The following is a 25,382-nucleotide window of genomic DNA, read 5'->3' on the forward strand; positions in this document are numbered from 1 at the left end:
GCATGCGCGAATCAAATCCCTTGCTCACGCACACACACAGGCAGCCCCCACCCCTCTGCATGCACGCACACACACAGGCGCGCGCATGCACACGCAGGCATACGACACACATACAGGCACACTATCCCCTACCTCGCATTCTCTCAATCACACAGTCACGCATGCGCACACACATTCCCACACGCGTGCACACACTCCCCCTCCCCCTCCCCCACCCCTCCCAGGCATACACACAGGCACACACGCACTTCACTTCAGCCCTGGGCCCCACTCACCGACTGCGCTCTTCCGGCGGGCTCCTCTCGCGCTCCGCGCCTCACGGCGCGGCGCGTCTCGTCTCCTCTTCACAATCGGGGCTCCCTCAGGTCCGAGGAGCCCGGCAACAGGCGCCACACTCCTCCTTCTCCCCGGCCCCCTCCTGGGGACCCGGGCTGATTCGGACCGGCAGGGCGCTCCATGTGCCGGCAGCTCGCGGACCTCGGGAGGCGGGACTTCCGGTCGGCCGCGACCGGATTGGCCGGCCGGCTAAGAGCTTCCGGGTCGCCGCGAGGTAATGCTGGAGACGTGTAGATTGCACACACACTTGTTTTTGTTCTCGCGAATATTGAACTAGTTATTTCCTTGTTCTTTCTTCGGTAGCTGCTTGACTTCATTCGTATCGCATCACTGGAGGCTTCACTGCACCTGTCGGCAGCTAAACATCCACTATGTCTCAGGTACTCTAGGTTAAAGGGGTTTGCAAAAGTCTCAGGGGCTTAGGCGAGAGGAAGCGCTTTCTGCGCAAGGGAACACCCAATTCCAAACTTCTGCAAGGTTAAAGGGTTCCATGGTTTGTGTAGGGAGGCGAGGGGAAATACCAAGGCGTTATATTAATATAAATGACATTTGGATATGTATTTGGCAAGGTGCTTGTATGGGTATTTACGGAATTGATCGCTACTCCATGTTTGTTCCTTCTGTGTAATTTAAAAGCGTGAATTGTTTCAAACCCCAATGGGTGTGATTAAAACGGTCGCACATCTCGGAAGTGAACAGTGTTCAAAGGTTACTGCGGTCATGGCGATAGAAGACAGACTCATGGTCCAGTTTGTCAAAACGGGTAAACGATGTGCAAAAGTGCCCGTTAGAGTAAAAGACAGACTTGAGGTGCATTCCCAAATTACTCTTAAAAAAGAGGAACGTAATGCAAATAATGTGTTGTAGTTATTCAACTTTCAAAAAGTTAATGGAAATAAAACTAGCAACATGCCGAAGCAGAAAGCCCCCTCTCCCCTTGCAAGATGAAGCCTAACAACGTAGGGTGCAACTATCTTCAGCAACGGGTCGGCCCCTCACGCCCAGTGAAACGCTGCACCTGGAGGCAGTGACCTCGCAGGAGAGAGAGGGGTGTGCACCGCTCCCTGCTGGGACACGCACTCCCAGCCTTGCCTCGGCCTCTCCATCCAATGGAACAACAACCCCACTTCAGCTGATGGCCCGTACCTGCTAACTTGTACACAGCTTATTATATTTCGCAACAAACAAACAACTTTGTGTGTATTTTGGCAAGATTAAAAGCACACTTGTCTCGTCCAGGGCTGGCGTGTTTTGTAAGTTTTGATGAGAAAAGTGCAGAGCAATTCGTCACGTAGTTATTAACTCCTTCGTCCCCGCCACAGCCAAGATGCCCAATGTACAGTTCAGTGTAGGTCATGTAGCAGAAAAAGTGTATCCTTCTAGCTGTACCTTAGTTGGGGTTCTAAGAGTTTGCGAAGATTTAATGAGAAAAGTGTAATACTGTCTTTGAGTTGCTCTTTTTTTATTCATCCTATGTTTACTGCTGTGGTGGAGATATGAGTGCTTCATGATTATATCACTGCAAGTACCAAGTCTCCTGTGTTTTCTTGGATAGCAGTGAAACAGCCCAGGCTTTGTTACCCGAATGACCGCCGGTCGAGGGGAAAAAAGCTTCACGTTACATGAGCTGTTCTACAGTCACTCTTTCTGGAAATGTTGCAGTGCGCTGAGTGATGTGACGCAAGGCCTGCCTTCGTCTATGCTGCGTCATGGCTTAAAGTGAGTGAAAGGTTTCATTCTACTCTCGCTACAGCTGTGCAACCCAAAATGAGCTAAAAGTTTGGACAAAACGCTGAGTGTCTAAATAAAACCACCCTGGGGGCTATTTACAGGAAGCACTTGAAGGATTTGCGATAGCATTACTCGGGGGCATCTGAACTCCACTTTTAGCTACTGCAACCTGGACTGATAAAATACTGAATTATTCTGTAAAGGAGACATCTGTGTTTGCACAGAACCGCCGATCCTAAAGTTTCACGAGAGAATCACTCATTAGAATTGCCTCTTGGCTTCAGGATTATATAGTTATTTCAATTTTGGTTTCGTCTGTGTGTTCTCTGGCTTATTAAAACATGTAAACATCATACATATAACGGGTAACAGTCAATATATTTAACTGATTAAATTAACACGTCACATATGCATGCGCCAGACACATTAAAACATCAATTGCTTTAAAGAAGAAACAAGCTCTTGTTTAACTAGACCCGTCATACTCTCAGCGCCGACTCCGGCATCCTGGGTGCCACTACCCGTCCTACTAATACTCAGAGCTCTCGCACAAGCTGCATGCTTACTGAAGCACCAACATCGGCGCCAAACTTCGGACAAGAAGCATACATGCCCTGCGAACCAGAGGCTGAGTGCTAGCACAGTAATACAGTGATCCCCTGGGCGAGCAGTAGCTGCGGCTGCCTGCAGCCCATGCATGGCGTGCTCAGCTATGTTCACCGCAGTTCTGGTCTTCTGTGGCGTAATGGATAGGGCGGCTAACTTTCACGCTAAGAAACGGGGTTCGACTCTGGTGGGAGGCTCAAACATGCTGTCATTCTGTGTCCGTCAGGAATGCAACTGGTGCTCATTTAAATCACTGCTACCTTCAAGTGGACTTCACGCTATATAAAACCACCCCGAAAATAAATCGTGCAAGACTGTTTTGGGAGGAGGGGACTGCAAATTCAATTTATTAATGTGCTTGTTACAATCTGTTCACTCTCCTCTAGAATGCAGAAAACTCAGAGAAGCACCCAAATACTGGTCACGTGACATGCTGTACCAAGCTCAGTATTTTAGGGCACGGTTTAAGGTACGCACTTCATTACAAAGGTTACCTCTTGCAAAGGCGTCCAAACTACGCTTCTCAGACGACGACCCTTTCAGAGCCCCCTCCCTTTTAATCCCACTGAAAACACCGATTAAAAACCATCCCTGTCCGTACCCTAACAAATAATTATTTAACGCATTTAGTACAAGGACTGTGCTGTCGTTGCAAATCCTCGTCACGATGTTACCTCTTGTGCACAAATACAGACAGGATAAAAGTCCAGTCCTGTCAAGTAGCTGGACCGATAACGCTGACTCAGACTTCCACAACATGACATTAAACAGGGCCACAGACTGAGCCCTAAATGACGCCACTAACTCGTCCTCCCCCTCTTCCCCTAGAAACCGAACACATCCAGACGTCCAAAGTACTTTCTCTTGTATAGTAGCAGACACAGAAGAAGAACACAAACTCGTGCACGCGCACTCATAGCATCACGGTTTGTTTTTCTGAAAACACGCTTATGTTTTCACAGGTCGGTAAGTGTAAATTAATCCGCTAAAAAGCGTGTGGCTGAATTTTACAGCGCAGCTTCCCTCATCCTCGAAATACCGAGCGTTGGTTCGAGCTAGCAGCAAGGTGTGTGCCTCAGCTCTCGCTCTGTTTACTCACCTACCGAGAGAAATGCTAGGCCCGGCACGCAAGCGAACACACAGAGGGCTTGTGATGTAAGAATTTACTTAAAGAGAGAACTCTGGTGCCCGCGGTTTACGTAGACGAGCATTACTAGGTTATTTCATTGGTTTACGTTAACAAGCTCCATAATGTCGTCAACAGGCGTGGTAGAAGTCAGAGTTGTAACAATAGCTTATCACTCTAGTGCTTTAAGTTTTTGTTCAAACGTGCATTATTTATTACCCAGAAGAAAAGTAAACATTTGAGAAAAAAGTGATCTTGCATGTAATTGCCTAAAAATAAATGTTATTGGTTTACAATCCAGTAAGACTAATCATTCAAATCGACCATTCCCAAGAATATCTACACACCACAGCCCTCTATCTATCTATCTATCTATCACCCTCACTCTATCTATCTATCTATCGCCCTCACTCTATCTATCGCCCTCACTCTATCTATCGCCGTCACTCTATCCATCTATCTATCGCCCCCACTCTCTATCTATCGCCCCCACTCTCTATCGCCCTCACTCTCTATCTATAGCCCTCACTCTCTATCTACCGAACTATCTATAGCCCTCACTCTCTATCTACCTAACTATCTATTGCCCTCACTCTCTATCTACTTAACTATCTATCGCCCTCACTCTACCTATCTATCGCCCTCACTCTATCTATCTATCGCATCACCACAGCATCACCACAGAATAACTCAGGGGCACCACAACATCACTCAGCGCCACCACAGCATCAATCTGTGCAACCATTCAACAACAACTGGATCAAATAAGTTCTCTCAATGTTTCAAGCTTTATTACAAATGTCACAAAAATATGTTAATATTTCACTTCTGTTCTTGGATTTTTGTCACAATAAAATACACTGAACATAATCTTCACAAAAGTTATTTACAAAAGTTAAAGCTATTGCCATTATAAATTACAATAACTTTTATTTAAGTATTCATTATTTAAAAAAATTAAAAGCCATTGTTATTTGTAATATCAATACATCTAAGTCACGTAAATACAACACATATTGCATTACAAATGCTATAGGTGTCACATTTGCGAAAGTTAAAACTATTGGCATTGTAAATGACAAAGCTATTAATTTCGCTATTTTCAAAACCAACACATAAATAAAATATTTATCATTTACAGTACCAATAGCTCAAACTTTCCTAATGCGAGACCTATTGCATTGCAAATGCTTGTTTCACAGGGTGGGCTCTCTCCCCCCCCTGCAAAAAAGTTAGGCCCGAATGAAACATGCGGAAACTGTCCAGGACACTAGGACACGTTCAACAGCGCCTGCACATTGTCTACTTTTGTTTCGAGCAGCAAAGTGCAGGCGGTAAGGAGGCTCTGTTGTTTTAAATTCCTCCTGGGCCCCAAACAAAGGCCGAAGTTTAGGGGCCATCAGGCCTCCGTTTGAGTATCCTGGCTGGGAGCTATCTGGAGACTCACACCTAGATGCAAATGCAATATAGGGGAAACAAAGGCATACATATTTTTATTACTTCACAATTACTTAAGAGAGGCATACTTTTGACTTTGTTCAGTCCTTGTAAATAAGAGATATGTATGTACTGTAAGAATGTCAGATGTGTTGGTCTCTCCCAGTATTTACACAAATAACAATCTAAATATCACTGTTTTGTTTTATGCCCTACTCATTCCAATCCAGGTTGTTTGAGCGCTTTATATCACCTGTACACATTAAGCATTGACAATAAATTGTATGAGTGTGTAAATCAAAGTCCAGGTTGTTACAGTGAGTGTTCCAAGGTGTAGGAGTCATATGTCCTTAATAGCTCACTGTGCTATATTAGGATTACAATTTATGATGTGCAAGTAACAAAAGGATCTCTGGTTTAAAAGCAGTAGCACACTTAACTAGCTAGATGAAATAAAAAGATGTCACCTGCATGTTATACGATGTGCTTGGCAGGAAACCTAATAACCCTCTATGCTTCGATTCAAAACTGGGATTAGACAAAACACAAATCCAGGACTGCCTGTAGCGGGCACCGGGCGTTTCCCTAGTGGGCCACCAGGGTGAGGGCCAGTTTTGGGCCCGAGGCTGTTTTCAATACCAGGGATTTGAAATATCAGCCCCCTTTAACAAAATCGAATCCGGAGCTCCTAATTTAACTAAATTTAAAATGGGAATCCCTTTCTTGACTCTCCACTTCAGGTGTTCCACCTTAGGGGTGTGCCTCACCTGAAAGTGCAATTCACCCACTAACTGTCTAATTTCCTACCTGCTCTAGTGCCAAATGGGCCCCAGGGCAGGGGGTGGCATTCACCAGGTCTAAGTGCAGGCAGTTGTTGCATATCAAAGGTGGCAGGGACTTTGAAGTCACTGGCCTTGACATGTTAATTCACTACCTATTCTGTTGGAGGAGGTAATCACCTTCCACTGGAGGGGGCATTGTGCCTGACCTTTAAGAGCGTGGGCTCTCACCTACAGGGAATCGGATACTAGTCTATGGTGGCAGGCTGAGAGATACCAGTCAGCCAGCACAGTAGAGGTTTAGTAGGTTTTCAGGGGACACCTCTAAGTTGCCCTCTGGGTACATATCATAAAAAAGCTAGTACTGGGATGAGTACAGTTTAGTTGAGACAAGGTGGTTGATACCAAACATCAGTATTTTCAGTGAAGCCATCATGTTGCTGAGTAACATGTAATGACCCGTGCCCAGTATATGTCCTTAAGATGGCTGCCTGATCACTGGCAATATCTAGCAATGGTACTCCGCATCAGAGGAGCCCATCTGCTCATGCAGATGGACTCACATATAACATAATGTAACCTACCATAGGGCTCTATGGCCTGCTGTAGGAGGGACTTGAGTATAGGATATGCAGTGTACCTTGTCATGGCACATAGTGAGTGTGTCTTGTAGCGTTTTCAGAATGGTTTGCACCATTTCACGCAGTCTGCAATGGCAGCCTGCATGCTGTTTGGGTCTCTTATGGTGGCATAATACATGCTGCAGGCATTGGAGACCCTCCTCAGTACCCATATCCTAGGTACCAGAGGTACCATTTACAAGGGACTTACAGGGGTGCTAAAGACCTTGCTTATTGGGTTACAATTAGCCATTTACCTTCTTTTAAGGGAAAGTTCACTGGTAATGGGGGGACTGGTTACCAGGGACCCAGTGCACTGTCATTTAGAAAGCATCGGTACCAGGGCAAAAAGTGGGGATTACCATGTCATATAGGCCACTTTCTTGCACAACCGCCCAAATGAAAGGGGATGCTTCTAACCTTTTCCAAGATAGTCTTCATTGTTTAAGAGGAAGATCCTGGAAGGGCCATCTACATAGGCATGGTCAGTCCGGGGTCTATGTTCCACTATAAAGTCCATTCCCCGTAGGGAGATGGACCACCTCAATAGTTTAGAATTTCCCCCCTTCATTTGCTGTCTCTTCCCCAGCGACTTCCCCTCTGACCTATGCGCCACTCAACTACACAAAGTAATCCCTGGCTTCTGCACAGGAACACAGCTCAGAGGTGCCAGCAGGGCTGGCAATCAGAGTAGGCTTCCCCCAGCGTCACTCCGTCAGCATGCTTGAAGGGAGGGGGCCGCACTGAGGGATTCTCAACGTGCGATGCAGCATTGAATCCAGCCCGCCAGTCCGGCTGATGGGGCACCTCTAAGAGGGGTTTTCTCAGTGCGGCAGGCGCTTCTCCAGCAATGAGAGCACATCGAGCTGAGGAGGAGAGAAACGTGGGAGAAATCACTAGGGGCTCCCCACCTCATGAAGCGCTCCACATGCGCTAGTTGGCATTAATCATGATCCCATAACGCGCTCACCATGTACTGCATGGTAGAAATAAGGAGCCAAGAACAGCGCTCTCTACGCCCTGAGTTGTTCACAAAGCCCCGAGCCAGAGTCCCACGGTTGGTTTCAGGTGGAATCCTTTTTACTCTCTGAGATACAAATGACGGGGGCTGCAAGCAAGCCCCTTGAGAGCACTGACGCACCAAAGCAGGGAACAAGCAGCAGGCCAGCACATCAGGGTCCTTGAGTAAAGTGGCAGTCCTCTTGTAGCCCAGCAGGCCATGGATAACCCCAACCAACAAGTCGGTCCTTCAATGGCGGTTTTTCCTGGCAGCATAACAGTTCCTTCTGGCAATGTGCAGTTTATAGAGCCAGCAGCATCTGGTTACAAGTCAACACAATGTGTAAAATCCTGGGGTCAGAATCCCTGCACTTATACTTAAATTGTGTTTGAGGTGGAGGTAACCTAAAAAAAAAAATCTTAGAAGTGCACAACACCACCATTCATTCCCAGCACTCGCTCCAGGCATCAGTAGGGGGTAAACAAGCCCTTTGTTTGAGGTCAGGGGTCAGCCTATACAAATGTACGTGCGCCCCACCTCCCTCTCTCCCAGCCCAGGAAGACCATTCAGTATGCAGATGAATGCAGATGTAACCCTGTTACACCCAACCCTTCCTGTGTGATGGCTCCCTGGAAAGTATGCACAAAGCCCAGCTATCATTCTATCCTAGAAGTGAAGTGACTGAAGTCAGGCTGCTCAGCACAAAGAGTGATACGCACATAGGAATGCCCACTATCTAAAAGTTTTGATAACAAGAGGAGTTTGGCCCAAGAGGCCAGGTTCTGGCAGGTATATATATATATATATATATATCCCTGCCAGAACCTGGCCTCTTGGGCCAAGAGGAGTACCAATTCAAGCTAAAATTGACAGTTTGTCCGAGCGTGAATTAAAAGACGCCATATTGAAATAAAACAGGTTCAGGCCCTTTTTCTATATATATATCAAGAAAAAGGGCCTGAACCTGTTTTATTTCAATATGGCGTCTTTTAATTCACGCTCGGACAAACTGTTAATTTTAGCTTGAATTGGTACTTTATTTATACCTTTTCTTTGAGATTCTTTGGTTTTTTATTTAATGTATACTCGAGCACCAAAAAGAGACAAAATAGTCTACATACAAAAAGTTCATGTGTAGTGTTAAATCACAAAACATTAAACAGTAACAATGTATATTAAATACACAGTGTGAAGAAAGCATAAATGAAGAATAAACATTACTAAACAAGTGAACATCCAACAATCTGGTGATTTTTTGCTACCTTTGGTGGCAAAGTCTAAATATCGATTCAAAACAATCTCAATATGTTTTATACATCAGGGTGTCGATTTTAAAAGCATGGAGAAACACATGGGGCAATTTACTGTCTAATACATGGGACATTTCCTCTACATACAGACAAAAATGAATTCGTAGTTCCTCAGTATTTCTATTTTTTATCATCATAAGCCTACGCGTTTTGTGTCTCAGATATTCAATATGGGGACTTTCATCAGGGCTCTTGAGTTTGGCAGAACTGTAGGTTTTCTAAAAAAATAGATGTGTAAAAGAAAAAAGATTTTTAGTAATTTTGGCTCCTTATGTAATATCTTTCTCCTTATTGCAAAGAAATAACATTTGTACTGTGACAGCATTAAGCTTCTTGTCAGCTCAGTGAATTAGATCTGTGTGGACAAAGCGACAATATTAAAAAAATTGTCTTTTCTTAAAACATTCAACTGTCTAAATGAGAGCTACAAATGATGCCTTTGATGTGCCTACCTTGAGCTACAGCCGGGAGTATCTGTTTTAGGAGTTTTTTTAAATAACCTTTTTTTGCATTTCTTTGCAGAAAACTGCGCCATTGTGAACGAAGTCTGCTTTGTTAGAACAATTTCTTCTTATTCTAAGTAGTTGCCCATAAGGCCAACTACTTTTAAGCTTCTATGGTGTGAACTTTTTTTAAAATTATAAATCTTTTTAATAAACATACTCGACATATAGGTACAGTTCAACAATAGCAGGGAGCACACTGAAATCAAGATACATATTGGTACAGTAGGAGAGGAATAGCCTCACAGCAGTGAGAAACCAGATAGGCAGTTTGTCACTACCAGGATATGCCACCCAATGGTGGCATGTGTCCTCTCTTTTACCTACACAGCACCCTAAGGCCTACCTTAGGGGTGGCCTATATGTGACATATATGTAGTGAAAGCGGATTTTCAGTCTTGGCAAGTAACTTTAAATGCCAAGTCAATTTGGCTGTAGACTGTGCCGTCAGGCCCTGCGGTGGCAGAGACCTGAGACAGGTTTGAAAGGCTACTTCTGTAGGTGGCACAAGTAGTGCTGCAGGTCCACTAGTAGCATTCAATTTACAGTCCCTGGGTATATTGGATACCACTGTACAAGGGACATACAGGCAAATTAAAAATGCCAAACAAATGTAAGCCAACCATTCCATGTTTAAAGGAGCGATCACAGAATAGCTATCGTAAAGTGCCTACAGTCCTAAAGCCTACGAAAACAGGTCAGGCAAAATACAGGAGGAAGGCAACAAGTTAGGGGATAACCTTGCAAAAAGGGCGAGGTCCAACAGGCAGTTTATAAGGATGACCTTGTGTGAGTTTCTACAAGTGCCTAGTTCTGTAAGGTAGGTGACCTCCCCTTTTCTTTCTAAGATGGGTAAGGACCACTCCATTTGTCCTGGAGGTCATTAGGTGTCACAGGCTCAAACTCAATTTGAGAATAGGGGTATTTGAGACCGAACAATATACAGGTATCATCCTTGTATATCATGCAGGATAGACCAAAAGTTTGAATGAGTTGCGCCACAGGGAAACATCGACAAGAGAGTATGAGGCTCAAAGCAAGGCTTGTGGGACTCCCTGTTTATGTTTCCTGAGTGTGGAATGAAAGGGGGAAGATGGACAGCCTGATCTCGGTCCTGGAGATTGAAGGAAATTCAGGAAAAGGCTTTGTCCTAAAACCCAATCCATAAAGATGTAAAATAAGGGTTTTCTGTCAGCGTTGAAGGTCACAGAGAGGTCAAGTCGGACCAAAGCCACGATCCACTTGAAGATGTATATCATCCAAAATGCATATCAAGGCAGACTAGATACTGTGTTGATGGCACCTCATGGAACACGAGGCCCCATTGATCATACTCCTTTTTCCTCGTTTTCAGCACCCAGAGAACATACATTGTTGTTAAAAGCATTTCAACCTGGTTTTTGAAAATGCACGGCATTTTCTAAATTTTAGAATGTTTAACATATCTGTTTCTACAGAGAGTTTAATTTCACTCTTATCCTCTTGATTTTGCTTTTGACTTCAGGCCAATGGGAAGTCACTTTGTGGTTGTGATCCTTCTACGTTCCTCATTCACTCTTCAAAACAGATCTGAACCATACAGAAGTTCCTGTGAGGCAACCCCCTCATTAAGGTTATACTGTTTGCAGCTGCTGCACTGCAATATGCCGATGGGTGACATGAGAGCGATAACCGGATCACTGACATTGCAAACAAGGCCAGTATCCACTCTATGCCTAATGAAACAAAGGAGATTGTTCCTATATTAGGTGCATTACAGAACTTATTAGCAAAAAGGGACTATTTGTGGCATATCTTTGCACCCTATCTATTCTTTTTTTATGTCTCCTATATTGTTTTTATTCCCCTAGCTGGTTCTATTGATTTTTTGTTGATATGAGCTTGGGTCGACGGATGTACGTTGTTACAACGCATGTTGTAACAACGCATGCCTTTACCACGCAAGTCTTACAACGCAAGTCGTTACAACGACTTGCGTTGGAGGGCGTGGATTTAGGAAGCTTCTAATTTTATATTCCAACACCAGTCCCCGTAACAGTAGGGAAGGTATTGGAATATAAAATTGCAAGATTCCTTATCCCACAGCGCCATCCAGTGCAAGTCGTAGTAACGACTTGCGTTGTAATAGCTGCGGGGTAAAGGCACTGCGGCGTAAAAACCGCGTCTTAAGCGATGTTCCCCGAGTTGGAGTCCAAATGTTGATCCATTGACTCCTTAAAACAACTTAAATAAAAAATAAACATACATCTTCTGATGTTTCTTTGTGCGTGATAGGGTTCACGTTTTGATATTTCAGTATGCCATTTTTGTCTTAATTCATGTGACTTTCAACTCCTTATGAACCACTAAACAACATATGTAGACTAGCTCTTTAAAAGGTTTAACAGATCAATAACTTAATATGCGTGGTCACAGATGTTCGCTTAACTATAAGGGGATTTAGAAATGTAACTATATTTTGAACCTGATATCATATCAACTGAACTGTTTGTTATTAAAGGTAACCAGGAATCTAAAGCAACCCAATGGCTCGTTCTTGTTCTCAATAGCTAGCAGGTTCTACGTGGAGATGTGTCCGTGCTAGGATATGTGCCAAAATAATATCCAGCAATTTATTTTCCATTTTTTAGAAAGCTCAACAACCTGGCCAGAGTCTGCATGATTCTCTCAGGTTACTCTGTGGATGCATTTACAGTGGTGTGGACACTTTGGGAAAGGAACTTTTTATTTACTTCGGACTAAAAGCATTAAGGTATGTTGTGTGGCATATATTGTTTTTTGTGTGTTTTATACCTCATTTTAAAAAGTAATTTATTCCTTAATGCTTAACAGAATTGGAGCAATAACTGCATGTCTGGCAGCGTGGCACCTGTAGATCCAAAAATCGAGCCTTCAATACTGTTTTTGTATCTAAAAGCAATTCTAAAAGATTGAAGGATTTCTGGTGCTAAACTGACTGGACGTTTAGAAGCATTTATGAAAAATACTCTGTTCCTTAGGAGGCTAATACACAGCAGATGGAAGTTCAGGACAGTTTTAGGTTTATAGGTTCAAGCCCTACCAGTTGGGCTTTAATCTGCAGTATGTAATACAAGAGCCAATTCTGGGGTATATCATTGATTCAGTTATTACATTATAATATATTGAAGCTTACAATCCCAGTATAAAAACCTGTCTCTGATGTCCTTATTACAGTTGAGTTGTGACGTCTCTAGTCACGTGTAATAAGAAAATGTCATAGCTGCTCAACTATAATCATTTTTTACAGTTTAGTTGTGAGGTTACAGAGCCTGCTACCGGTTACGGAGCATTATTACAGTTGCAATTTAAACCGTTATTGTCCAAATGATATGAATAAAAGAGATTTATGGTAAGATGTTTAAATAATATATATATTTTTTTCTGTGTAGATCATTACCAAAAACCGTACATCTCTGTGTGTTGGTACACATTCTGATCTACAGCCTTTTTAAATCTGATTTACATTAAACTGTCAACATTAAAGAAAGGGAGTTAGAGGGAAAACAATAGCTAAGGCTCACCCTCCAAAAACTATAATCAACAAATGGTCTCTGTTACCACATTCCTGAGAGCCTTGCTAGTTAATATGAACCATACACAACACTCAATGGAGTCGGTAATGGGAAATTCATATTAGGAAAAAAAGGAGAAATTGCTCCTTTTTTAGGTGTCCCCTCACTCACCAGGGTTGCCCCACGGTGACATGCTTCATCATTGGGGCCATCCCAGTCCTCTACGGGCTGGGGCGTGCTACGACTTGCGGGTTACGTAGGAGCACTTTTAAAGACTATGTGTGGTGCATATGTAATTGTGGAGTGGACTATGTGATGTATCTAAAAATACCTGCCCAGTAGGTTTACAATAAACTTTATTCCTGCCTCTAGGTGGTAGTATTAAAAACTGGGTGGGACGATAGGGCGCCCTAAACGTAATGAGTCAAGGTGTACCTATCAACTCCTATCGTCAACATGTTTCGTGCATACCCCAAGCACTTCTTCAGGACTACGCAGAGACCAGCCCTGTGTTCGCCACTCCTTAGCTCAGTAATGAGTTATTTTAATAAGAGAATTAAATTGAATTAAATTAAATTGCAGCAAGCTATAATAAGTGCATGCAGTAATACCTACGTATTTAATCCAAACACGTGGTTCTTGTAAGATAAAAGACAACTTGAAAAATCAAGGGGTAGGCATACACATAGACCATGCTGTTGGATCGCTTCGGAAAACGTGATTACATTTCCCGTGGTCCTTGACGGACGTTTTTTCAAGTAAAAAACGTGATTGTTTCCATGCATAAAACGTGACAGTTCTCATGCATCAAAACGTGATAAAACACCTTTCTGTGACACACCCATACATATTTTTACATACATGTCATGGGACCTAACTGTGCCCCATGGATTCGGAGGGGTTCAGTATCCCAGCAAAATCTAGGAAGATAGGAGAAACGGGATATCGTAAATGGCAACCACAGGGTCGTTTTTGCATAGCAATGGTTTTTTGACCCGTTAGATGTAAGGGTAAACACCCTTCGTTAGTCCGATTTTCACTTACTTGCTTCGAGGATACCTCCCTCTTATAGGCACCTACTTGTGTCCCTCCGATCCGAATGTTACTCGACCGGGGGCTCAGTTTGTTTTTAAAGAAGGTCCCAGTCGCGGTTACTTCCGCATACGCGCCCACGCTCGATAAAGAGCTGGTGCGTATGGATCGCTCTGGGCAATCACGGGTGGCGGCCATCTTAGGAGTATGAGGTACTTTTTCATTACTTCAAATGGGACAATAAATATGTTTACGGGAAATTTCGGTGTCAAGAAATTAATTTAGAGTTTGTTATCTTCTATTTTATATTATCAGACACAATGCCGTATTTTACCAAAAATATTTATGAATCCTATTTTTAGGTTGGCGATCCAGATGTATTTCTTCAACTGGCCCCTTATATTTTTGGTGTCCTTCTAACTTATTCCCGAGGGTAGGTTATTGGTTATTTTGATTAATTGAAGATGGACCAAGTAGCCCTCATGTGACAAACAATTTTTGCTAGGTATTCTCAGACTGGTGGTGGTGTACACTCCGATCTGTAAAGGAAAACAACCACAGTTAGTCTGTAACCAAACACCCACAGTTATTGGTTATTGGTTATTTGGATTGATTGAAGATCGGCTGAGTAGCCCTCATATGACAACATTTTAACTAAGTTTTCTCAGACTGGTGGTGGTGTACTCTCAGGTCTATAAAGGAAACACAACCACAGTTAGGATGTAACGAACACCCACAGTTGTTTAGTTCGGTTATTTCATTACCAGTACAACTTAATGACTCTGGTGTGGACTCATTCCTATCAGGTAAATTATCCCCAGGGGATGTCATCGTTCAGACCCACTATGTGAGAGAGAAGTTTAAAAACCCAGCGTTGTTCTTTTTCAAGTAGTTTATTTTCCATTTCTGCATGTGGTTGTTGTATCTCCAGGACCACCCACCGCATATCATTAGGGGTATGTCCTTTTTCCAAGAAATGAGTGGTCATTCTTGTATTGGAATGTTTGCATCTAAAGTTGCTGCGATGTTCCACCATCCTCGTATTGACCTTCCTGGTAGTCATACCAATGTAGTGCAAGTTACAACTACATGTAATCATATACACAACACCTGTTGTGTTGCAATTGGAAAAAGACTTCAAGTCCCAAATCAGGCCGTTGTTACATGTTACTTGTTTGGTTGCACTAGTGAGATGGCACACACTGCAATTGGAACATGGGTAGTGTCCCAAAGGCAGTGGGTGTAGGCGTCGGATGGGACCCTCCACATTTTTTGGACGTGTGTGGACTACCAAATCTTTTAGGTTTTTTCCTTTTCGGTGGCTAAACATGGGTTGGGTGAGGTTGAGGCCACCACTATTCAATGTTTTCCAATGTCTCTTGACAATTTTTGTTACTTTCTGTGAGGCTACAGTATAAGTAGTAACACAGATGGGTCTTCTTTCAGAGTCACTTGTAGATTGTTCTCTGGGTTTTGTTTCTAAGAGTGCATCTCTGTTGTTGTTTGATGCTCTCTTTTTAGCCTTCGAGACAATTTTTTGTGGGTATTGTCTCTGGCGTAATTTTGTGCACAGTTCTCCAGCCTGGATCTCATAATCTCGTTTTTCCGAACAGTTTCGCCTTAGGCGTAAAAACTGTCCGAAAGGTAGATTCTCACGGAGCTGTCGAGAACTCCTTCAGTTCTCAGTATAGCTTGAATTTGTCCAGATTTGTTGTAGGGACAAAACCTAGACCCTTTTCTAACACCGTATTTTGGTCTGGTGTGAGGACTTTTTTTGAAAGGTTCACCACTAGGCTCAGATGTTGCTGGTTGACGGTGTCGTCACCGGCCCTTGGCTCCTCGTGTGTGTTCTGACTGTTTCCAGTGGTTGTGCCCATTGCACCTGTTGCCCTCTGGTTTTTCCTCTTCCTGCTCTCTTGCCTCTCCCTAAAAAAGGCTGCTGTGGCATCCCTGGCATCTGGGTGTTGTCCCAAAATGGAAAAGGTTGATGCGGATAAGGTTGTTGAAAGGGCGGATGGCCGTAGAAAAATTGTGGTGGTGGTCCCTGGTAAGGTTGCCAGAAATTCCCTCTGTTTCTCATCCTCCCTGCTCTGCCTCGTCTGTTCTTAGGCTGATTTCGGTTGTAACTTGTGTCCCTACAACAAATCTGGACAAATTCAAGCTATACTGCGAACTGAAGGAGTTTGTTCGGAGCATAAAACTACAAGTCTATTTCAAAGACAAACCACAGTCAGTGGGAGCTGCAAGCGATACAGGACTGAAGAAAAAATCTTCTTTCACCCCACCGGCAGCAAGTCTACCAGTAGAACTGCTGGCTTTTGAAAAGGCAATCCTAAAGGATGTGATGGATTTGGATACTGGATCACTGAAAACATTCTACAACACTAGTAGAACAGAAAAGGAGGCAATACACGAATTGGCAAACGACACAAGCATCACAATAAAACCGGCTGATAAAGGCGGAGCAATAGTGGTACAAAACTCAACAGACTATGATAATGAATGTCTTAGACTGTTAGCCGACCAACGGAATTATGAAATCCTAACTGTGGACCCAACAGAACGCTTGAGAATCGAAATTGCAAGAATGGTGGAGGAATGTCTAGTAAATGACTGGTTATCTAAAAAGGAAACAGATTTTTTGGAGAGTAAACACCCAAGGACTCCATATTTTTATACGATTCCAAAGATCCACAAAAAACTAGTGAATCCACCAGGGAGACCTATTGTCTCTGGGATTGGGTCTATTTTAGAGCCCTTGTCCAAGTTTGCAGATGCCTTTCTAAGACCGTTAGTGCAACAAACAGAGACATATCTGCAAGACACCAAATCAGTATTATGCCTCATTAAGGACCTCACGTTTGACCCTACAACACAAATAATGGTTGGGCTCGACGTGGAGAGCCTTTATACGAGCTTGCCCCACAGAGAAACGTTACAGATCTTGGAGGAAATTCTATTTGAAAATGAGTGGCAATACAAGACACCAAGACATGTGGTGTTAGAATGCTGCCGCCTTGCACTGACCGAAAACTTTTTCCTTTTTCAGCAAACCATGTACAGACAATCCCATGGAACTAGCATGGGAAGCACATTCGCGCCGAGCGTGGCTGGACTATATGTCCACTAGCTAGAGAATAAAAGAATTCTGACTCCCAACAATCCGTTCTCCACAAAGATCCAGATGTGGAGACGTTATATTGATGATGTCATCCTCATCTGGAATGGCAATGAGATGGAAGTAAACCTCTTTCTAGATTGGCTGAGTCTGCAAGACCCTTTTCTAAAATTTACCTCTACAATGAGTAGAGACCAGTTGCTCTTTCTTGACTTGAACATCAGAGCGGACAGAGGTAAACTGACGACCACGACACACTTTAAACCTACGTCGAGAAACTGTTTATTAAACTTTGAAAGTTTTCATCCTCGACCGCTCCGTGAGAATCTACCTTTCGGACAGTTTTTACGCCTAAGGCGAAACTGTTCGGAAAAACGAGATTATGAGATCCAGGCTGGAGAACTGTGCACAAAATTACGCCAGAGACAATACCCACAAAAAATTGTCTCGAAGGCTAAAAAGAGAGCATCAAACAACAACAGAGATGCACTCTTAGAAACAAAACCCAGAGAACAATCTACAAGTGACTCTGAAAGAAGACCCATCTGTGTTACTACTTATACTGTAGCCTCACAGAAAGTAACAAAAATTGTCAAGAGACATTGGAAAACATTGAATAGTGGTGGCCTCAACCTCACCCAACCCATGTTTAGCCACCGAAAAGGAAAAAACCTAAAAGATTTGGTAGTCCACACACGTCCAAAAAATGTGGAGGGTCCCATCCGACGCCTACACCCACTGCCTTTGGGACACTACCCATGTTCCAAATGCAGTGTGTGCCATCTCACTAGTGCAACCAAACAAGTAACATGTAACAACTGCCTGATTTGGGACTTGAAGTCTTTTTTTCCAATTGCAACACAACAGGTGTTGTGTATATGATTACATGTAGTTGTAACTTACACTACATTGGTATGACTACCAGGAAGGTCAATACGAGGATGGTGGAACATCGCAGCAACTTTAGATGCAAACATTCCAATACAAGAATGACCACTCACTTCTTGGAAAAAGGACATACCCCTAATGATATGCGGTCGGTGGTCCTGGAGATACAACAACCACATGCAGAAATGGAAAAGAAACTACTTGAAAAAGAACAACGCTGGGTTGTTAAACTTCACTCTCACATAGTGGGTCTGAACGATGACATCCCCTGGGGACAATTTACCTGATAGGAATGAGTCCACCCCAGAGTCATTAAGTTGTACTGGTAATGAAATAACCAAACTAAACAACTGTGGGTGTTCGTTACATCCTAACTGTGGTTGTGTTTCCTTTATAGACCTGAGAGTACACCACCACCAGTCTGAGAAAACTTAGTTAAAATGTTGTCATATGAGGGCTACTCAGCCGATCTTCAATCAATCCAAATAACCAATAACCAATAACTGTGGGTGTTTGGTTACAGACTAACTGTGGTTGTTTTCCTTTACAGATCTGAGTGTACACCACCACCAGTCTGAGAATACCTAGCAAAAATTGTTTGTCACATGAGGGCTACTTGGTCCTTCTTCAATTAATGAAAATAACCAATAACCTACCCTCGGGAATAAGTTAGAAGGACACCAAAAATATAAGGGGCCAGTTGAAGAAATACATCTGGATCGCCAACCTAAAAATATGATTCATAAATATTTTTGGTAAAATACGGCATTTTGTCTGATAATATAAAATAGAAGATAACAAACTCTAAATTAATTTCTTGACACCGAAATTTCCCGTAAACATATTTATTGTCCCATTTGAAGTAATGAAAAAGTACCTCCTACTCCTAAGATGGCCGCCACCCGTGATTGCCCAGAGCCATCCATATGCACCAGCTCTTTATCGAGTGCGGGCGCGTATGCGGAAGTAACCGCGACTGGGACCTTCTTTAAAAACAAACTGAGCCCCCGGTCGAGTAACATTCGGATCGGAGGAACACAAGTAGGTGCCTATAAGAGGGAGGTATCCTTGAAGCAAGTAAGTGAAAATCGGACTAACGAAGGGTGTTTACCCTTGCATCTAACGGGTCAAAAAACCATTGCTATGCAAAAACGACCCTGTGGTTGCCATTTACGATATCCCGTTTCTCCTATCTTCCTAGATTTTGCTGGGATACTGAACCCCTCCGAATCCATGGGGCACAGTTAGGTCCCATGACATGTATGTAAAAATATGTATGGGTGTGTCACAGAAAGGTGTTTTATCACGTTTTGATGCATGAGAACTGTCACGTTTTATGCATGGAAACAATCACGTTTTTTACTTGAAAAAACGTCCGTCAAGGACCACGGGAAATGTAATCACGTTTTCCGAAGCGATCCAACAACATGGTCTATGTGTGTTAAGGTTTGGGGTAACCTACCCCTTGATTTTTCAAGTTGTCTTTTATCTTACAAGAACCACGTGTTTGGATTAAATACGTAGGTATTACTGCATGCACTTATTATAGCTTGCTGCAATTTAATTTAATTCAATTTAATTCTCTTATTAAAATAACTCATTACTGAGCTAAGGAGTGGCGAACACAGGGCTGGTCTCTGCGTAGTCCCGAAGAAGTGCTTGGGGTATGCACGAAACATGTTGACGATAGGAGTTGATAGGTACACCTTGCCACATTACGTTTAGGGCGCCCTATCTTCCCACCCCGTTTTTAATACTACCACCTAGAGGCAGGAATAAAGTTTATTGTAAACCTACTGGGCAGGTATTTTTAGATACATCACATAGTCCACTCCACAATTGCATATGCACCACACATAGTCTTTAAAAGTGCTCCTAGGTAACCCGCAAGTTGTAGCACGCCCCAGCCCGTAGAGGACTGGGATGGCCCCAATGATGAAGCATGTCACCGTGGGGCAACCCTGGTGAGTGAGGGGACACCTAAAAAAGGAGCAATTTCTCCTTTTTTACCTAATATGAATTTCCCATTACCGACCCCATTGAGTGTTGTGTATGGTTCATATTAACTAGCAAGGCTCTCAGGAATCTGTTAACAGAGACCATTTGTTGATTACATTAAACTGCTTACATTTTTATTTTTTTGCAACAACTTATTCCCAACTTTTTGATGTCTTTTAATTTATTACTACAGATTCTGCTATTATTCTTCATATCTGCAACCATATCATCTTTTTCATATCAAGGATCAAGTGACCAAGTATTTAAGTGATTTGTCGGATGAGTGGTGATACAGCCATTTATTATAAGGCATACCATTCATTCTGCTATACATTAATATTGATTTGCAAGTCACCTGAGATTTCCATGGCTATATTAAGGAGCTCTGCTTTCAGTCATGTTTCTCTATATTGTCATGGAGCTCCATGTGACTTACAATATTGTTATAATTTACAGCAACGGGTACCTTGTCCCATGGGAACCTGAAATCAGCGTGTTATAGCCCATCACTAATTTCCTTGTTATAACCAAGTTGTGACTTCCCTAATCCCGTTATATTGAAGTGACATAGTCGCTCAACTGTAATAAGTTATTGAACTCCACTTTAGTCATATATCTTTCTCAGTCCGGAGGTGAGGCAGGCCCCCCACTACTCGCCTTGACTCTGCGTAGCGTGTCTTGTTCAGCCAGTACTCCATGGCGTAAATCTGAGAGCCACAGCTTTAGGACTGGTGATGACTTTGAGGACATTGCGACCTGCCGTTTGGCAAGAACTAGAGTTAGGTCAATGAACGTTTTGGGGTATTTACGTTTACTGTTGCGCGCAGTGAGACCTAACAAACAATGTGGGTCATCCTTTGCCAAGTGGTAACCCAGGGTGTGGGAGATATGGGTGAGTATTACGTCCCAGACAGTGCTTCTGGAGGGGCATTCCCACACCATGTGTGCAAACTCCACAGCATCGGCAGAGCAACCGGAGTAGGCATCTCTGGGATCCAGATATTTTTGTGCTATCCGTTTGGTGGTGAGATAGATGTGATGTAAATAATTGAATCTGATAGACATCTAGCCACAGATTCCTTAACTTAGAATATCCTCCAGGTGCCGATCTGGAGATTTTTCAGCAGTGCCTCTGCGTGCCTGTGAACGACGTTCCATGGCTCCGTCTTACGTCGTCCACGGATGTGAAGTCAGTGTAGCCATATAAGTCCCTCCTGGTGCTCTGAAATCAGTTTTCTTCTTTTCTGTGCTGCGACCCGGGTCCAGAAGAAGCAGTTCCTCTGGCCTGTTATGGTTCTTGGTCTTACTGACACCCTTTTGCATCTAGGAACAGTGTGTTGATGCCTTCTGGCTTTAAATCGTATGAAACCTGTACGCGTCAGATGTCGGCGATGGATCCACACGTGGTTTGTATGTGGTGCTTGGGTGAGCGCCCCGACTCCAAAAGAGTGTGACTCGTATCGGCAGCCGAAGCAAAGTCCCCTGCAGGGGATAAAATTGTTTTCCGCCCTGCTATCTCATTCGAAGTCAGAGCGTTGTTGGTCTCCTTTTCAAACTGGCACTCCTGTTCGGGACAGGTCACAATGTCGTTCCCGAGGATGATGCTCGCCTTTCTGAGGTAAAATCAAGAGGAAGTCACAAATTCCGTTGGCGTCACGTAGTTAATAACTTGGGGCCCATGGTTCATGGTCTCAACCGGACACGGCCCCTCAGCAGTCGACCCCGCCTTTCCAGTATTTCCTGGTGTTGGGGCGACTAGAGCCCAAATGGAAGCCTATTACCAGGCTTTGATTGCCATCTTTGGAACGACCACAGTCCCTGGCGCGCCTTCGGGCCCCACAGACATGGAAGGGATTCATATTAGGAGCTCGCTGGCAGGTTCGCCCTTGGCACCAATCGAGTACCCTGACTCCGGCTGCGGAGTCGCAGTGACGTCGGTGGGGCCTCCCATACAAATGTCTGGCCGCAGTCCACCTCCATCATCAGAGGACAGCCTGGTGAGGATGATGTCTGATGTGGCTGCCGCAGGGGACTTGTCTCCCAGTCGACTCCGTCCCATACAGCAGTCTCCTATCACAGTGGATATTGCGTCGATGCCGTTCTGACGTCGTTCAATGGAGCCTCCTTCAACGTTCATCAGCGCGTCCCTGTGCCGCCTTGTTGGCGCTCGCTGAAGATGTCCCTTACTACTCCTCTTCAAATGGAGGATGAGGCCCCTGGGGGATGTCATTGGACATCCTCGCACTGAAGATCCTTTGGTTTCTATCTCTCTGCCCTCCGATCCCTTTTTTGGATCCGCTCCACCAAGCAACGTGGATGTCGAGCCATTGCTACCTTTTGGTGAGTCGTTGTACGACATTCTTCTTGGGACCTGGGCGAGACCCTCCTCGGGTGACCTGGTGGATCCTGCTGTCGCACATAGTCACCGCCCGGCTCCAAATGACCCAGTCTGTTTTTCCCTACACCCTAGGGCAGTGTTTCCCAAACTGTGTTCCGCGGACCCCCAGGGGTCCGTGACACATTCCCAGGGGGTCCCTAGGCAACACTTTTAAAAGCACAGAAATGTTTCTTGTATAATTAGCAGCTTTCCAGCAACAATAAAAGTGTCAAGAGAATGCCAGTGATTAATGTACCTGCTGGAGAGCAAGGAGAGTTTTGTTCAGTGGCAGCTTTGATTTAACTAATGTTGCACAGAGGGTTAATGTGCCTAATGCAAAGAATGTGTAACATGCATCTTAAAAAGCAGTATTTTATGTGCATAGGTTCGTGGTTACTGCTTTTTCACAGAGTTTCTTTTGTTACTGTGCACTTCATAAGTGACAATCGTAATCTAGCAGAGGGACCTATAAACTGTCATCAAAGAGCTACGTGTAAACTGCATGGTACCAGTTAGTAACTTATATTTTGCCCCAGTTATTCATTATCCTGATGCTGCTAAAAAGATATATTTGGGTGGAAATACATTTTTAATGTTAAAGTCATTGCTAGCCACTGTGTTATGTTCTGAATCCTGAATTTGTGCTTTTCCAGACCAAGCACTCTTTAAATATTTTATATACACACTGATTTACATGTATGATTCAATGTCTCTATATGTGTGTGATGTAAAGTGCTCTGACATCCTGCAATGGTATGAGAGATGCTATAAAACAAATGAAATACATGTGACAGAGTGGCTATTACTTCAATATAAAATACTAAGAGCCAGATGTACGATCTGTTTTTATATGCGCAAACGGGTTCGCGAACCCGTTTGCGCATGCAAACACCCATTGGGCCATATACATAGCATATTTAGCTAGTCGCAATTTGTTTACGACTCTCTAAATAGGTTTTGCAACTTGCTATTTATAAGGGGCATTCCCTTCCAAATAGCGAGTCTCAAAACCATGTACAAATGTTTTGTGGTTGCAAAACAGTCACAATTACCACCTACTTCAAATAGATGGTAATGCATTCGCAAATGGGAAGGGGTCCCCAGGGGACCCCTTCCCCTTTGCAAATGCATGCAAAATTATTTTTTCAGGGCAGGCAGTGGTCCCAGGGACCTCTGCCTGCCCTTAGAAAATGAAACGAAAACGTTTCATTTTCTTTTTTTTTTTTTTTAAATGCATGGTAAACAGGCTGCATTTTTTTCAAAAAAACTTCTTTATTTAAAAGCAGTCCGAGACATGGTGGCCTGCAGAGCCCAGCAGGCCACCATCGCTGGGAGGGCTGGCATTCCCAATGGGCTCGCAAATTGCGAGAGGCTCATTAATATTAATGAACCTCGCAATTTGATACCCCATTGGGAATCCCAAACAGTGTTAAACACAGTGTTCTACATTTCATTTAGTGACTCGCAATTTGCCACTCGCAGTGTGTCACCAATTGCGAGGAGCTAAATGAAATGGTCGTACATCTGGCCCCAAAATCCTTAGTACTTTGAGTATTTGTTTTGTGTGCACACGTGTGTATTTTATTCTAATTATTGTTTTAATGTTTGAAATTTAACTCATACAAATTGCTTGGGGGTCCCCGGCTTCCTGTGGTGACTCAATGGGGGTCCTCAGGAGTCAAAAGTTTGGGAACCACTGCCCTAGGGCTTACGGGCTAGTTGTCCAGACAGCCTCAGCTTTGCGGCCTTTGTCCTCTCATCCGATGCGTCCACCCAAAAGAAAATCTCGATGGTTGGAGGCATGTGGTCCGCAAATGTTTGCGTCCACGAGCTCTGCCTTTCGGTCTTTGAACAGACCTGTGTGTTTGCACGGGCTACTTTCACCCACCGGGACTCGGTTGAGTGCCTCCTTCCCTCCTTTCTCGAAGGCCTTCGGGCTGACCTGACTCGGATACTTCAGAATGGCCGTGAGCTGACATTTTTTAATTGATCAGCCATGGACACAATTGATTCTGTGCGTCTGGAGATGGCCAGGTCTGTTGCTCTGTGTCGCCATGCTTGGCTACTTGTTGGCAGTTTTCCTGGACTTGCCCTTAGAAGGAGGCCCATCTTTTTCACACTCATGCTGACTCGGCGGCTCTTGTCCGTGAATGGCATTCTTTCTAGTCCTTTGTTGCGGACTTCTTGTTTTGTTTGCATTGGTTGCAGTATTGCCACTGCTTTTCTCTGGTGTCAGTCTCTGGGTTAAAGCTGTTATTTCCCAGACAGACTGTAAAGCTGCTCAGCTGTTTCCATCATTATTTTTATTTCCTCTGTATAAGAGCTCATCTCAAGAGGCGTTCCTTTGCATTTTATAGGGATGTAACATACCCTATGTGGGGTATTCATTGGTTATTGTATAACCATTCTAACTTGCCACGGCAAGTGTCTTCCTAAGTGGTGTGAGTACTATGCTCTAGGAAATGTACTTCCTGGGTGGTGCAGGTCCTCACTGAGGATCAGGCGAGGTTCTCTTAGGATTGTTATTTATCTTGGGAGTTATACTATAGTTCATGCTACATAACTTATAGCGATATGTTTTTCGCTTCTTCACGCTCCACCTCCTGTTGTAGGACTTCTCCTCTGTACAAGCCCACAAGGGTAGCATAACTCTCTTTGGAGTTTACATATTTGTACTTTACGATTGGTCCGTAGTTCCCTCCTGCCTCTGAGGATACAGACCTCTCCAGAATATTGTTGGGTTTACGCCAAGTCTGGCTCCCCCAGCCTGTTCACGTATACTCCTTTTCTTGCCTTGGCTGTCTTTTCAAGCGTTTTGCTGTGTTTCCGCCATTTTGCCTGTGTTGGCCGTCTTTGCCGTAAGCCAGTTTCTTTTCCGAATCCAGTTCTGGCAAGGTATGTTACCACACACTGGGCACGTTCACAGGCACTGGGTACCTGCTGTTTCAACTTTTGCCACTGAGGTGGCTGTGTTTGATTCTGGTGGTA

General features: G+C 43.8%; 1 protein-coding gene across 1 annotated transcript in view; it reads left to right on the top strand.

Moving 5' to 3' along the window:
* The window catches only part of LOC147728700 (endonuclease 8-like 3), a 99,945-nt gene that overhangs the window by 11,621 nt on the left and 62,942 nt on the right, over positions 1-25,382 (top strand). The window contains exon 2 of the mRNA XM_086963843.1: positions 12,079-12,200. Coding sequence (XP_086819969.1) covers positions 12,079-12,200 — 122 coding nt within the window. The remainder of the gene's footprint in view (positions 1-12,078; positions 12,201-25,382) is intronic.

This window comes from Lissotriton vulgaris, chromosome 3_1 (genome assembly GCF_964263255.1).
Source record: "Lissotriton vulgaris chromosome 3_1, aLisVul1.2, whole genome shotgun sequence".
NCBI classification, from domain to species: domain Eukaryota; kingdom Metazoa; phylum Chordata; class Amphibia; order Caudata; family Salamandridae; genus Lissotriton; species Lissotriton vulgaris.